The 14721-nt window shown below is 46.9% G+C and overlaps 1 protein-coding gene across 1 annotated transcript in view; it reads right to left on the bottom strand.

Annotated features, from left to right (window-relative positions):
- Positions 1 to 14721, bottom strand: part of POLN (DNA polymerase nu) — a 2689548-nt gene that overhangs the window by 548665 nt on the left and 2126162 nt on the right. Inside the window, exon 26 of the mRNA XM_078678603.1 lies at positions 7835 to 7945. Within this exon, the coding sequence (XP_078534729.1) occupies positions 7835 to 7945 (111 nt within the window). The remainder of the gene's footprint in view (positions 1 to 7834; positions 7946 to 14721) is intronic.

Raw genomic sequence — 14721 nt, 5'->3', positions numbered from 1 at the left:
TTTTTGGAGGGTGCCTTCTAGGACTTAAAGTGCATAGGGGCCAAGGTCCCAAAAAAAAACAGCAGCTCATTTTACCTGCCCTAGTGAGACCGGGTGCAGAGGTGCTTGTTGCGTTGGTAGCCTCGATCACTACGCATTAAAGTCTATGGAAGAAGTGCCTGCAAAAGAAAGGATGCAAGTAGGGACTTGAAGACAAGTCCTGCAGAACCAAAAGGGGGGCTCAGCTCTTGAGGGTCTCTAGAGCACAGGGACTCAATTGGTTTAGGTGAACTTAGGCTGGTGGGCCCAAGGCAGAGGTGTTTTGCACAGTGGTTCGCTGTAGTTAGAGACTCTCAAATGGCTTTAGTGACCAAGAGAAGGAGAGAAAATAAGGCAGTAGGGCCACTCCAGATGAAGGCCTCAAGGATCCTGAAGCCCCTCAATGGGAGGTCGGTGTTGGTTGTGTCTGGACTGCACACACAACAAGCCTTGGTAGATACAAGGGCTCCTGTACGTAGGGTATTGGTGCTGAGAGGCTCCTGGAGGGGTCAGTGTCTTGAGACTTGGTGAAAGTCCCCCGGGACTCAGAACAGCCTCTTCCTGGTGAGTTGATTTTTGGGGGCCCAATGGTCAGCAAGATGAAGTACCGGGTCAAGACTGTCGGTGTCTGCAGATGCGGGGGTGGCTCCTCCACCCCAAGGGAGATACTGCTTGGTTGTTGAAGGGGAGACCAGCCCACCAATGGTTTGGGGAGGCTGTTCAGGAAGAATCGTGCTTTGTCACTGTTGTGGTGCAATCAGCCCTCCTTAGGGTTGTGCCTAGCTTGAAAGTGTGACACGCCTTCTGACTAACTAATTTCCCCCTGCTCTGGAGCCAAATGGGCCTCAGGGCAGGGAATGGTGTCCCTGGATCTGGGGTAAAGCCGTGGTCATATATGCAAGGCGGCAGAGTATTTGAAGTCTCTATGCTGATTTTACTAGCCATCCTGCTGGAGAAGGTGTGTACACCTTCCTCCAGAGCAGGCATTGTTTCTCGCCTCTGAGAGTTGGGCTATCCATAAGGGGTCAGAAACTTGTCTGTGGTGGCAGACTGGATAATACCATAAAGCCAGCACACTAGAGGACTAGTAGGTCTTCGGGAGCACCTCTAAGGTGCCATGTGGGTGCATGTGACAATATATCCAATACTGGCATCAGTATAGATTTATTGAGACAAGGTGTTTGATACCAAACACCATTATTTTTAGTTTAGCCATTATGTAGCAAGGTAGCTCATAATGTCCAGTGCCCAGTACATATCTTTAACATAGCTGCCTAATGACTTGCGGTGCCCTAATAATGGAACTAGGCATCACAGGGGCCTATATATGCTCATGCAAATAGGCCTTCACATGTGTTATAATGCACCCTGCCTTAGGTCTCTATGGCCTGGTGTAGGGGTGACTTTTATATAAGACATACAGTGTATGTGGGCATTGCACACAGGGAGTGTGCAATGTCTTGTTTTCAGAGGGGCTTGCACCCTTTCACACATCTTGCAGTGGCAGTCTCCATGTAGTTTTTTGTGGGGGTCCCTTTGGTTGGCATAATACATGCTACAGCCCATAGGCACCCACTTTAGTACCCATGCCCTGGGGCCAAAAGTTACCATTTACCAGGCACTTACAAGGATGCTAATGTATTTGCCAACTGGGTTACAGATGAACACATGTGCAGTTTTAGGGAAAGAGCACTGGCATTGGGTTCTGTTCAGCAGGGACTGCACATCCAGTAAATAACATCAGTACCAGTGGACAAAAAGTGGGGGTGACCATGTCAAAAAGGGCATTTTCCTACAGTGGGTCACTATCATTGGACAAGCGGTGGAGGCTCTGAGAAGGCACAGGAGACAGCATGACTACTGTGTGGTGTCAACTGGTTTCCTCAGAGCCTGTCCTCCCTAACACATTTCACCAAGTCATAGTCGCAGACAACTGTGACAGTCACCTACTGGTGGCTCTGATTATCTTTGAGTGAGAGAGGGGTCTTTAATCTCTAAAAGTAGATGTGAGCCCTCTTATGCCTGTAGATTGTCTGCTAGGCAACAACCTTGAGCAAGCCATCTGCCCTCGGTGACCTGCCTGAGCTTGCTGGTTGACAAGCTGAGGGTGGGCCTACTAGGGAGAAATTCTGCGAAGCGCCAAGTGCTCCACTCTATAGGGCTTGAGGCGGAAAGCTGAGGGCAGGCAGGAGGTGTTACCTCTGGAGATCACCTTATCTATTGGGAGAACAACGTCCTATATAGTGAGCGTGAGGTTCCTGGACCTGGAGGAGCCCTGGTGCTGGTAGTCCCCCCGTGTTACAGGATCTTCCTTTTGGGTTTGAATCATGTTTCCCCTGGCAGGACATCTGGGCAAGACAAGACCTATGCAAGGCTTGTTGCCCATTTTTATTGGCCCCAGATGAAGACAGTGGCAGACTCATTCTGTAAGTCCTGTCCCACCTGCCAGGCAAGTGTGAAGTCAGCAAAAACACTCAAGGCTCCCTTGACCCCACTGCCTGTCACTGGCACTCCCTTTGAGAGGGTAGGCATCAACATAATTGGAAATCTTGACCCCAAGATAGCCACAGGCATCAAGTTCATGCTGGTCTTGGTGGACCATGCCACTCGCTACCCAGAGGTCGGTAACTTCATCTGTGGTGGCCAGGGCCCTGATGGGGATTTCACACCCATTTGAGGTTCCCGACAGAGGTAGTTGTCAGACATAGGCACTAACTTCATGTCAGCATACATGAAGTCCACGTGGGATAAGTGTGGTGACTTATAAGTTCCCCATACCCTACCACTCCAAAATAAATGGTCTTGTGGAGAAATCCAATAACAACCTTAAGGGCATGATAATGAGCCTACCTGAGCCCATGAGGCATAAGTGGGAAGTCATTACAGAGAGGTGCCACAGATGAGAGTTGTGGTTAGTTCCTTTGAACCCCTCTATGGCCATCCTGTTATGGGATCTCTTAGCCTTGTCAGAGAGGGGTGGGAACAAGCTGCCAGGAAAACCCCTCATGATGTGGTCAGCTACATGCTGGATCTCCGCAACCAGATGCACTGCTTCTAGAAAAAAACTAAAAGCAATCTTTAGGCCTGTCAAGAAGTTATGAAACTCTGGTACGACCAGAAGGCCATTCTGGTAGTTTCAACCTAGTCAGAAAATGTGTCATGGAGCCTATGGAACCCAGGGCTCTTCCGTATTGTTGAACAAACCCATATGTGCTGAAGTAACGGAAGGGGGAGTCCACCTACCTAGTGCATCTTAAGACCCCTTGAAACACCTTAACGGTGCTCCATGTGATCAGCGTAAAACCACATTTTGAGAGGCATAAAGTAAGCATGCTCCTGGTGACAGATGTGACAGATGTAGTGGCCTGGCCTCCTGTCTGCCCAAGAGCACAATGGGTCAGCGAGGGTGTCAACCTCTCCCATTCTCTGACCCCAGAACAGCAGAGTGACTGACGCCAGTTCTTGGGGAAGTTCTAATCTCTGTTCTTCCTTACCCCTGGACTCCCACACCTGTGCGTCTATGACATTGACATTGGAGACAGTCCACCAGTTATAAATAGGATTTAGAGGTTGTCAGGCGAGGTGAGGATCAGTATCAATGAGGAGGACTCCAAGATGCTGGCATTAGGGGTGGCTGAGCCCTCCAACAGTCCCTTGTCCAGCCCTGTGGTGCTGATACACAAGGTTTCCTCACTGGCAAGCACTCCAGACTTAGGTTCCGTGTGGACTACAGGGGACTCAATTCCATCATGAAGACAGACGTGCACCCCGTCATCCGAGCTGATGAGCTCATAGACAGGCTGGGCGAAGCCAAGTTCCTCAGTACCTGTAATCACACATCAGGATACTGGCAGATTGCTCTGACTGAGGGGCAAAAGAGAGCTCTGTATTCTCAAAGCGAGAGGGTCACTTTCAGTTTAGGGTGATGCCCTTTTGGTTGAAGAATGCCCTTGCCACCTTTCAGAGGTTGGTCAACAGGATCATAGCTAGGAAGGAGACATTCTGTGCTGCCAACCAGGTTGACATAGCTGTCTACAGCTCCAGCTGAGTGGAATACATGTGCCACCTACAGGAGGTTTTTCTGCCCTGCAGCAGGTTGGTCTGACTATCAAGGCCAGTAAGTGCCAGATAGGGCAAAGTTCCATAGTGACCACATGGTGGGCGGGGGCAAGGTGCATCCCCTCCAGATTGTAACTTTTCTGATCTGGCAACCCCTAAATCACAGACTGCGATGAAGGCCTTCCTAGACTTCACAGGAAACGATGGATTTGCTAAGGGGTAAGGCACAATTTTTAGCGCTCGACTGAGCTGACTTCAAAGAAACAGCCGAGAAAAATGATCTGGACAGAGGCCTCCCAGAAAGCCTTAGATACCCTCAAAGAGGCCATGCATACAGCACCCGTATTCAAGGCTCCTGAATTCTCCAAAGAGTTTATAGTGCAGACAGATGCTTCAGAGCATACCATAGGGGCTATCTTGGCACAGTTGTATAAGGTGGGCCTAGACCAACTGATAGCCTTCATTGGCAGGAGGTTACTTCCATGGGAACAGAGGTGGAATGCAATTGAAAGGGAGGCCTTTACATGTGGCCTGGGTACTGAAGAAGCTGAGACCATACCTGTTTGGAACTAACTTCCGTGTTCAGACAGACCAAAGGCCTCTAAGATGGCTCATGCAATTGAGGGGTGAAAATGTCAAACTGTTGAGGTGATCCATCTCCCTACAGGGAACAGACTTTACCGTGGAACACCATCATGGGCCAGACCACGCCAATGCTGATAGTCTATCAAGGTTCTTCTGCACAAGAGCACAATGGGTTAGTGACGGTGTGTAGAGGGGTTGTGTAGTTCTCTCCACTTTCAGCTGAGGGGCATACATGTTAGATCTGTCAGCCTTAGGGTGGTCTTCACCCAAACCTTTTGCCTGCCTACTCCATTATGGATGATCTCATTTTTGCTGGCCTAAGAACTCTGCACACTTACTAACTTGCTAACCAGTATTATTATTATAAAGGATTTATAGAGGGCATAGCTACCCTAAGGTTTCCCAGCGCTATGAGATTAGTTACTGATACAGTACAGGTAGTTCAGAGATGTTGTTTGAACAGCCACGTTTTGATTTGCTTCCGAAATTGCAGTTCATTGTCTAGTTTCCTACATTCCGCTGGAATAACGTTCCAAAGTTTGGGGGGCAGATGTGAGAAGGCTCTTCCCCCAACTTTCTCTCTTGAACTTTGTTTGTGTTAAGCCGAAGCGGTCACCTGTGCTGGATCGCAGCTGCCTGTGTGGAGTATATGGAGAGATAAGTATTAAAGTGCATGTGCACCCTCCTTAAAACATAGTATCATTGGCTCATCATCGATGGCATAGTGAATTTACTTATATGTCCCTAGTAAAGTGGTACTATATGTACGCAGGATCTGTAAACTAATTACGACGGTAAACATCACTCACAACGAAACTTTTACAACGCACTACCATTACAACGCGGTCATTACAACGCAAACCATTACAACGCATTGCCCTGGGGGCGCTCTAGGATAGGGAATATATTTAATTTACTATCCAACACCTTCCCTACTATCCACGGGGACTGGAGTTGGAATAGTAAATTAAATAAATCACTAACCAGCGCCTAAAAGCACTATGCGTTGTAAAGGTTTGCGATGTAAAAACCGCGTTGTAAAGGCAGGCGTTGTAATAGCCTGCGTTGTAACGTCATACATCCAATTACGACCAGTGGGCCTGCCACCCAACTTAAGTGGCCCTTTAAACATCTCAGGCATGCCACTATTGCCTATGTATGCAGTTTAAGCTGCTGTTTCTACCTTGCAAAATCAACCTTTTACCAGGCCCAAACCTTCCTTTTAATACAGATAGGTCACCCCTAGAATAGGCACTGGACAGCACAGAGGGCAGGATGATATGTATTTAAAACGTAGGACATGTTCTTTAAAGTTTTACATTGCCTGATAGTGAAAACAAAATTATTTTTTCACTACTGTAAGGCCTACCTCTCCGATAGGATAACATTGAAGTTACCCTATTACATTTAATAAGTGTCATTTCATTATGGCAATAGGTAACCAATTCATGTTTGATATCTCAGGAGTCCTCGTTTAAAATCATAACTTATGGTGAAGTCAGAATTACAGTTTTGAAAATGCCACTTTCAGAAAGTTGGCATTTTCCTGCCTTAGCTATTTAGTGCGTGTAGCCTCTCTCTGGTCACATGACTGGGTATAGTTGGCAGTTGGGCATTGTGTATTCCTCCTAGACAGCCGCACACAACAGGGAGCTTAGGTGTGCCTGGATGGGCCATCACTGGCAGGATGGGCTGGAGAAGTTAGGCACAGTCCACTTACACCTGAATAAGCTGTGTCCTGCCTCAACGCAAAGGGCTTCATACCATCTAGAGCTAGTCTGGAGGCAGGACAGGGAAGGCAGGATGCTTCAGGTCTTCAAAGAGAAAACTCTAGAAGCTTCGACCCTACTTTAAAGTCACAACCGGGTATACATACTGGACCTCAGACACCACCACTTCAGTCACTGAACCTGTGGATACTCTGCTCGGAAGAGGAGCCGCTAGGCTGAGGAACGACTCCCACTCTGCCAGACTGCTGCTCTACTGGACTAATGCCTTGCTGTGCTGACCTGCTGACCTTTTGCCTCAGTGAGAAGGACTGGACCTGCATCTCTTGAACCAAGAACTCCAGAGTGATTCCAAGGGCCAATTGGCTGGCATCCTGACTTGAGCCTCAGGGACAGAAGGCTCCAACAACTTTGCTCCTGCATCTGGCCCATGCCATCTGTGAGTCTACCTGACCAAGTAGTGCCACCCCAGTCCTGGACCCTTGGAAGTGGGCCTAAGTAGCTCTGCCAGTCTCGGTGCACCCAGCAGACCCGACGGTTCTTATCAGCTGCGCGCTGCAATCTAGAGCAGAACCAACACATCGCCGCTCCAGAGTGTATCAGAACCACTGCAAAAATCCACAGCGCAACACAGCCCTCGCTGCATCAGAACTGCCACTGCGCAATGCACCTACAGCGCAGACCCTCACATCCCTCGGCGGCGGCGGAGGTGGCAGCCTCAACGAGGATGCCAAACTCCATATCATAGCCTTGCAGCTCCTCGGAACCCATGCATCACCCCGACTGCATGACAAATCCTCGACTCCAGACTTTGCCTAGCAGGCCCTCGTTAACAGGATCTTCGATGCATCAGGACCTTGCACAGCAGCCTTTCTGCATCTCAGAAACGACACATCACTTTGGCTGCGCTACACATCTAATCACAAACCCTTGGTTTCACCCGCCTCAACCAGTAACCCAATTCCTTACAATTGAGGAGTGAGTATGTTTCATATAAATCTCCGTACTGGGGACTTAACTCTGTTGGATGCTTTGGGACAGTTGTGAAAGGTCACCATTTAAGACAAATCATATAATCTGCGGTGTATTTGAGTCATCAGTTATGTGAGTTTTGTATTCCCAGTTTTGTCAAATGCCTGATACCGTTTCTCATGCTTATCGTTTTTGATGATTAAGAGGACTACCTCAAAGTAAGTCCTCGAATTGCATTCTCATAAATGGATTAAGGAAGGGTTAAAACATTTAAATATATGTAATTTTGCTCACAGTGAAAAATGTGTCTTTGTATATTTCTATTTGAATTTTTTAGAGGATTATATAACACAATTAAAACAATAAACTTGAAATTTGAAGGTATAACTGGGTACAATACATTCTAATCAACTTCTGGTGAATTGCAAAACGATTTGACAACGGCCTACTACGTTTCACAATAACATTTTTACCTTGTATTACAAAATTGACTGCTTGTCTTTCTGCTTGAGTCCTAAAATAGTAATTTGAGCCATTAATCTGAGGGAGGTATCTTTTTCGTCCCATAAGGGAGACTACGGATTCTGTAAACCAAGAGAGAAAACAAACAACTGTAAAAGAAGAAAGTGATGAGGTAAAAGGCAGCGAAGGTCTTTTAAAGCGATTATTTAATTCCTACAACTTTATACGTTATGCATGCCTTCACAGACAACTATTAACATGAAAAAGAGTTTCGAAGAAAGGTTCTTCACTACTCTAACCGAGTTTTTTTTTGTGACAACGCTCTGAAGCCAGAAGGGAAACAAATGCAAAACACCTCCAAGGTTGTGTACTGGCACACAGTGCACCTCTGCCTCCCCCGGAAAAGCAGGGGCCGCACCCCTGTCTCCAATGTCAGCCGTGTGTCCGTGCAGACCCGCTGCTGCTGACAAGCAATTGTACTCTGCGCTCCGGGGAACCTTCCATAAAGCTCCAGGTCCACATGACACATAAAATTGTAGATGGGTGTGTGTCACGTATTACGTCTCGGGTTACAAGTCACATCTTAGACAACGTGAGTTTTGCTCTGGTTGGCTCAAAATATGAAGTAAGCTGTCTGTCTGTTGATGCCTGGAAAGCCACGTCTTTTACACATAGCTGATGAATCAGCATAAATGAGGACTTGTAGCTATCATGCTATTGCAATCAATCAATCAATCAGGGATTTGTAAGAGCGCGAGGGTCTCAAGGCGATGAGCGGGGGAAGGGAGGTGGGTGGTTTCTGCAGATCTGTTTAGCCAAACAGCCAGGACTTGAGGGTCTTCCTGAAGTTGTTCAGGGGGGGGGCGCATCTGATGTCTGCTGGTAGCTCGTTCCAGGTCTTGGCTGCAATGTGAGAGAAGGATCTTCCGCTCTGGCTCTGTGGATGCGCGGGGTTTCGGCAAGTGCGAGGTTGGAAGATCGGAGGTTTGTTTTGGGTATGTGGAAGTTGATTCTGTCGTTGAGGTCTTTGGTTCTGTTGTTATGTAGGCATTGTAGGCATGAGTGAGGATTTTGAAAGAGACTCTCTTCTCCATGGGAAGCCAGTGAGACTTCGAAGGTGTTCACTGATGTGTTCGTGTCGGGGGATGCAGAGAACGAGTTTGTATTGTCTGGAGTTTGCAGAGTAGGGACTTGTTGATGCCGGCGTAGAGTGCATTTCCATAGTCCAATTTGCTGGTGATGAGTGCATGGGTGACTGTCTTCCTTGACTCAGGGGGGATCTACTTGAAGATCTTGTGGAGGATGCGAAGGGTGTTGAAGCAGCTGGAGTTGACGTTGTTGACCTGTCGGTTCATGGTGATTGATAAGTCGAGTATGATGCCAAGGTTCTTGGCGTGGTCTGAGGGGGAAGGTGGGCTTCTGAGGGCGTTCGGCCACCAGGTGTTGTCCCATGCAGAAGGGGTGGTACCGAGGATGAGGACTTCTGTCTTCTCGGCGTTGAGCCTCAGGCAGCTGTTGGTCATTCAGACTGCTACGTCTTGCATTCCTTTCTGGAAGTTGAGTTTGGCAGTAATGGGGTCTTTGGTGAGGGAGAAGATGAGCTGGGTGTCATTGGCGTAGGATACGATGTTGAGGCCGTGTTGTTGGACGATGGCTGTGAGGTGGCCATGTAGATGTTGAAGAGGGTGGGGTTCAGGGATGAACCCTGTGGGACTCCATAGGTGATTTTCGTGGGGTCGGAGAGGAAGGGTGGGAGTCTGATCCTTTGGCTTCTTCCGATAAGGAATGATCAGATCCTCTCCAGGGGTGTTCCTTGTATGCTTGCGTTGTGTAGTCTGGCTACTAGTGTGCGGTGGGAGACGTTGTTGAAGGCTGCTGATAGGTCGAGTAGGATGAGGTCTGCGGAGTGGCATTGGTCCAAGAGGGTGCGGATGTCGTCTGTGGCGGCTAGCAGGTGGTCTCTGTGCTGTGGTTGCTTCGGAATCCGGATTGGAACGGGTTGAGGACGGCGTTCTCTTCAATGAATCGTGTCAGTTTCCTGTTGACTGTTTTCTCTGCAACTTTGGCAGCAAAGGGGCGGAGCGAGATGGGCCAATAGTGTTGTCAGCTGCACGCTTCCAGTCGTCTGGGAAAGGACTGTTTTGAAGGTGGTGTTGATAGTGCATTGTAGTTCGGGTGCAATGGCGGCCGCAGCTCTGTGGTAGATGTGAGGGGGGCAGAGGTCGGTGGGGGCCCCCAAGTGGATGCTTTTCATGGTTGAGCGGTGTCTTCAGCCATGAGCGGTGTCCAGTTGGAGATGGTAGGCTGGCCGGTGTTTCTGGGAGGGTGGGGGGGGTCGTCTGTGGCTCCTGGTGGAGCTAGTATGTCCCTTGTAAAAGGTACCAGCGATACCAAAGGCCTTGTGAGCAGAGAAGGTCTCTAATGGCTGCAGCATGTATTGTGCCACCCTAAGAGACACCTCACCAAACACATGCACACTGCCACTGCATGCAGCCTGCGTGTTTTAGTAAAGAGAAAAGTGAAGAGTCGACCTGGCACACATCCCTGCTAGGCTCACCAGTAATGCAAGAGGCATAGGTAAGTCACCCATACAGCAGGCCTTACAACCCTAAGGCATGGTTCACCACACGTCATGTGAGGGCCTAACTGCCTGAGCAGATATGCCCCTATTATGTCTATATCCATTCTTAGACACTGTAAGTGCACGGAGAAGCCATACTGAGTACATGGACTGGGAGCTCGTCACTACGAGTTCCACAGCTTCATGATGGCTTCACCGAGTTGCAAAAAGTTTATACCAAACATCTCAGATTAATGAATCCCCCCTGTGCCAGTGTTGGATTCATTAATAAATGCACTCAGAGGGCACCTCAGAGGTGCCTCTTGCAAACTTACCCAACCACCAGTGTGTGCCTGACTGGTTTGCACCAGCCTGCCATCTCTCTCCCTGAGGTGGGAGCCTTTTGCTCTTGAGGGTCAGAAACAAAGCCTGCTCGTGGTGGAGGTGCTTCACACCTACCCCCAAGCAGAAACAGCATAGAATGGCGGTGAGCCTCAAAGGCTTCCTGCCCTTTGTTATGCAGTCCAGGGCCTCTCCAGCTAGTGGAGATGCCCCCCCAAGCCCCACTTCTGGTGGTGAGATTGGCAGTAAAATTAGTAAACAAGAGAGGTGTGTCCCCTCTCAGCCAGGACCACTCTTAAGGTGCCCTGAGCTGAAGGGACCATATCCTTTGAAAATGCTCCATATTGTTTTGGAGGATTCTAGGCATTGGCATAGGAGGCATTGGATTTGGAGGCATTTAGGGATATGCCTACTTCCCAGAGGAAGTGAACATACAAAGGGTGTTGTCACCCTAAAGGTAAGTAGCCCATTCGCTACTACCTTCTATCCCCTATAACACCCCTAAATTGAGTATTTAGGGGCACCCCTGAACCTTAATCCTCAGATTACCGATGACCTACAAACAAGAGGACAAAGAAGAGCTGTGCAGCAGAGAAGACTGAAGACACAAACTGACTTGGCCCCAGTCCTACTGACCTGTCTGAAGCCCTCAAAGATCGGCTAAAGAAGATCGAGTCGTCCAGCAGCCCATTGACCTCCAGAACCCTAGGAGGACAGCCAACTTTAAAGACCAAGTGCTCTGCCTGGGGAACCACAACACCCACGGGCCAAGTCCAAGTGGCCCACCCGTCCACAAAAGGTTGCCCAGAGATCCTGAGCAAGAATCCTTCATGGTTTGACCCTGTCGGACCTGACCTTGACACCTGCAGCCTCTGCACAACTACCCCCCACAATCAAGACCACACTGGTAAGCTGATTTCCGACGCCAAAGGACACCACTGCACCCAGAGCCCCTAGGCCTTGGGGAGATTTACCGATAGTGTCTGATGCTCCAGCACACTCCAACTTACCTGTGCAGCTTTTTCCGATTTCAATATTCCCCATTTGTTTGCATCCGTTGCCCGACATTGTGCTGGCATTCTGCGCTTTTCCGCCACTGTGTCACTAAGGGTGTAAGTTTGGTGCTGCCTTGTGACACCCCTGTGCTTACCTTAACCCTGGGATACTGGATTATCAAACCGTTCTACTTACCTGTAAGTAGTTCCACTTCGATTGCCCCCTTTCTCTATTGCATAACATTGGAACCACATTGGAACCAGTACCTCGGTTTGACCGCTGCACCGGGCCACCCCAGTGCCGCTGATGGTGCAGGGAGGTCACTTACCTGAATCTTGTGTAGTACTGACTCTTCATCCTAAAGCTCAATGTCGTAAACCATTTACTTACCTGCATATTGCTGATTGTGTTTCCTCCTACAATTTAACATTGTATTGATTGGAAAATGCACTCTGTCCTTGTTTTACATTGAAAACCAGTGATAATGCACAACACATTTTACGGCTCCAAAATATATTTGGCTCTATAAAATAAATATGCTAAAAGTAATATTTTGACCAACCATTAGTCTCAGATTCAATCATTGAGTGTGTGTAATCATTTCTTCTCTGTGAGTGTGCAACAAATGCTTAGCACTGCCCTCTGATAAGCCTAACTGCTCACCCACACTACCATAAGAGCATTAGTATTATCTACTTTAGCGTCTGTAAAGCCTCTGGGGATCCACTGGACTCTGTGCACACCACACTATACCTTATTTTGGTATAGTATTTACAGAGCCAGCTTCCAGCATTGGTGGATCAGCTGTGAGGTCTATGACTTTGCATTTGCTAGTCCACTCTGACAACTGTATTTTTAGAATTGATAATTTTTCGAAATGTTTCAAATTCTTGTTGAGCCATGGTCAAGTCTCTTTAGCATTCTTAAAAGTTTAAAAAGCCTACTATAGTTATGGGTAAAAGTGCCTAGAAATTATTGTTAGTCCTTTTAAAAAAGCCCCCATTTTACTAAAAATAATGGCTACACAGAACATGGTTGTGAAACTCAACATGACCACTTACCTCCATTTTGGCATGAAGGAGCTAAGGACCCTCTGTAGACTAAAGAAAATTAAAAGTGCTTCCAATCCTACCAAGAGCAAACTCTAGGACTCTTGGCAGAATATGCTAAGTAACACCCTTCTGAACAGGAGGACCTCCTCCCAGAGAAGAAAATAGTAATGAGGGGGACAATTAACAACCTCCTCACCTAGACAGAGAAGGCATGGTCCCTGACCCATCTTTCCATGAGTAGTGCAAAGAGTACCTAGCTCCCACACAGGTGGTTCAGGCGGTAAACACACATTACAACGCATTTTTTACAACGCACTACCATTACAACGGGACTTTTACAACGCAAATACTATTACAACGCATGTATTTACAACGCAGTTTTTTACAACGCAGGTACTTTTACAACGCATACCATTACAACGTAAGTATAAGTAAGTATATAATTATATTTAAAATGTTATATGTTAGTTTTTTTTTAAAGGGGTATTTTTAGGGTTCAGGGTCATTTTTGGGTTTATGGGTAAAGGGGTATTTTTAGGGTTCAGGGTCAGTTTTGGGTTTTTGGGTAAAAGGGTATTTTTAGGGTTCAGGGTCAGTTTTGGGTTTTTGGGTAAAGGGGTATTTTTAGGGTTCAGGGTCAGTTTTGGGTTTTTGGGTAAAGGGGTATTTTTAGGGTTTAGGGTCAGTTTTCAGTTTTTGGGTAAAGGGGTATTTTTAGGGTTCAGGGTCAGTTTTCAGTTTTTGGGTAAAGGGGTATTTTTAGGGTTCAGGGTCAGTTTTCAGTTTTTGGGTAAAGGGGTATTTTTAGGGTTTAGGGTCAGTTTTCAGTTTTTGGGTAAAGGGGTATTTTTAGGGTTCAGGGTCAGTTTTCAGTTTTTGGGTAAAGGGGTATTTTTAGGGTTCAGGGTCAGTTTTCAGTTTTTGGGTAAAGGGGTATTTTTTGGGTTTAGGGTCAGTTTTCAGTTTTTGGGTAAAGGGGTATTTTTAGGGTTCAGGGTCAGTTTTCAGTTTTTGGGTAAAGGGGTATTTTTTGGGTTTAGGGTCAGTTTTCAGTTTTTGGGTAAAGGGGTATTTTTAGGGTTCAGGGTCAGTTTTCAGTTTTTGGGTAAAGGGGTATTTTTAGGGTATAGGGTCAGTTTTCAGTTTTTGGGTAAAGGGGTATTTTTAGGGTTTATGGTCAGTTTTGGGAATTTTAGATAAAGGGGTACAAGAAAAAATAAAATAAAATTAAATATAAATTAAATTAATAAAATTAAATTAATTTAAATTAAATTAAATTAAATACAATTACATTAAATAAAAATAATTTTAAATAATATACAATTAAAATAATTATATATACTTACCAATACTTACGTTGTAATGGTATGCGTTGTAAAGGTACCTGCGTTGTAAAAAACTGCGTTGTAAATACATGCGCTGTAATAGTATTTGCGTTGTAAAAGTCCCGTTGTAATGGTAGGCGTTGTAAAAGTATGCGTTTTAACATCATATATCCGGTTCAGGCACCCCAAGCAACATTGAGAACAGCCTCAATAAGGAGGCCGTCCTTTTAGCAAGGATGGCTCATAGAGTATACTTGGAGGATAGATTCCTGGCTTTAGAAAGGGAAGAGCAGATATGGGCCTCGCACCCATAAATGATGGCAGCAACATAATACATGCCCCTAAAATCCCCAAAGGGATTGTTCCCAAATATGAGGAAGGTGATGACATCACAAAATGGTTCGCAACATTTGATAGGGTCTGAGCATGGAGACGTGTAAAGAAGTCACACTGGGAAGCATTGCATTGGGAACTATGCACTGGTAAGTGCAGGGATAGACTCCTGACACTCACTGGGACAGATGCTAAGTGCTATGACCTCATGAAGGATACCCTGATTAAGGGCTTTGGACTCACCACTGAGGAATTCAGAATTCGTTTCAGGTGGGCTCAAAAAACTTCAA

The sequence above is a fragment of the Lissotriton helveticus genome, chromosome 2_2, assembly GCF_964261635.1.
Source record: "Lissotriton helveticus chromosome 2_2, aLisHel1.1, whole genome shotgun sequence".
Taxonomy (NCBI): domain Eukaryota; kingdom Metazoa; phylum Chordata; class Amphibia; order Caudata; family Salamandridae; genus Lissotriton; species Lissotriton helveticus.
Note: the sequence above shows the minus strand (reverse complement) of the source record. Positions and strands in the feature narration are given on the sequence as shown.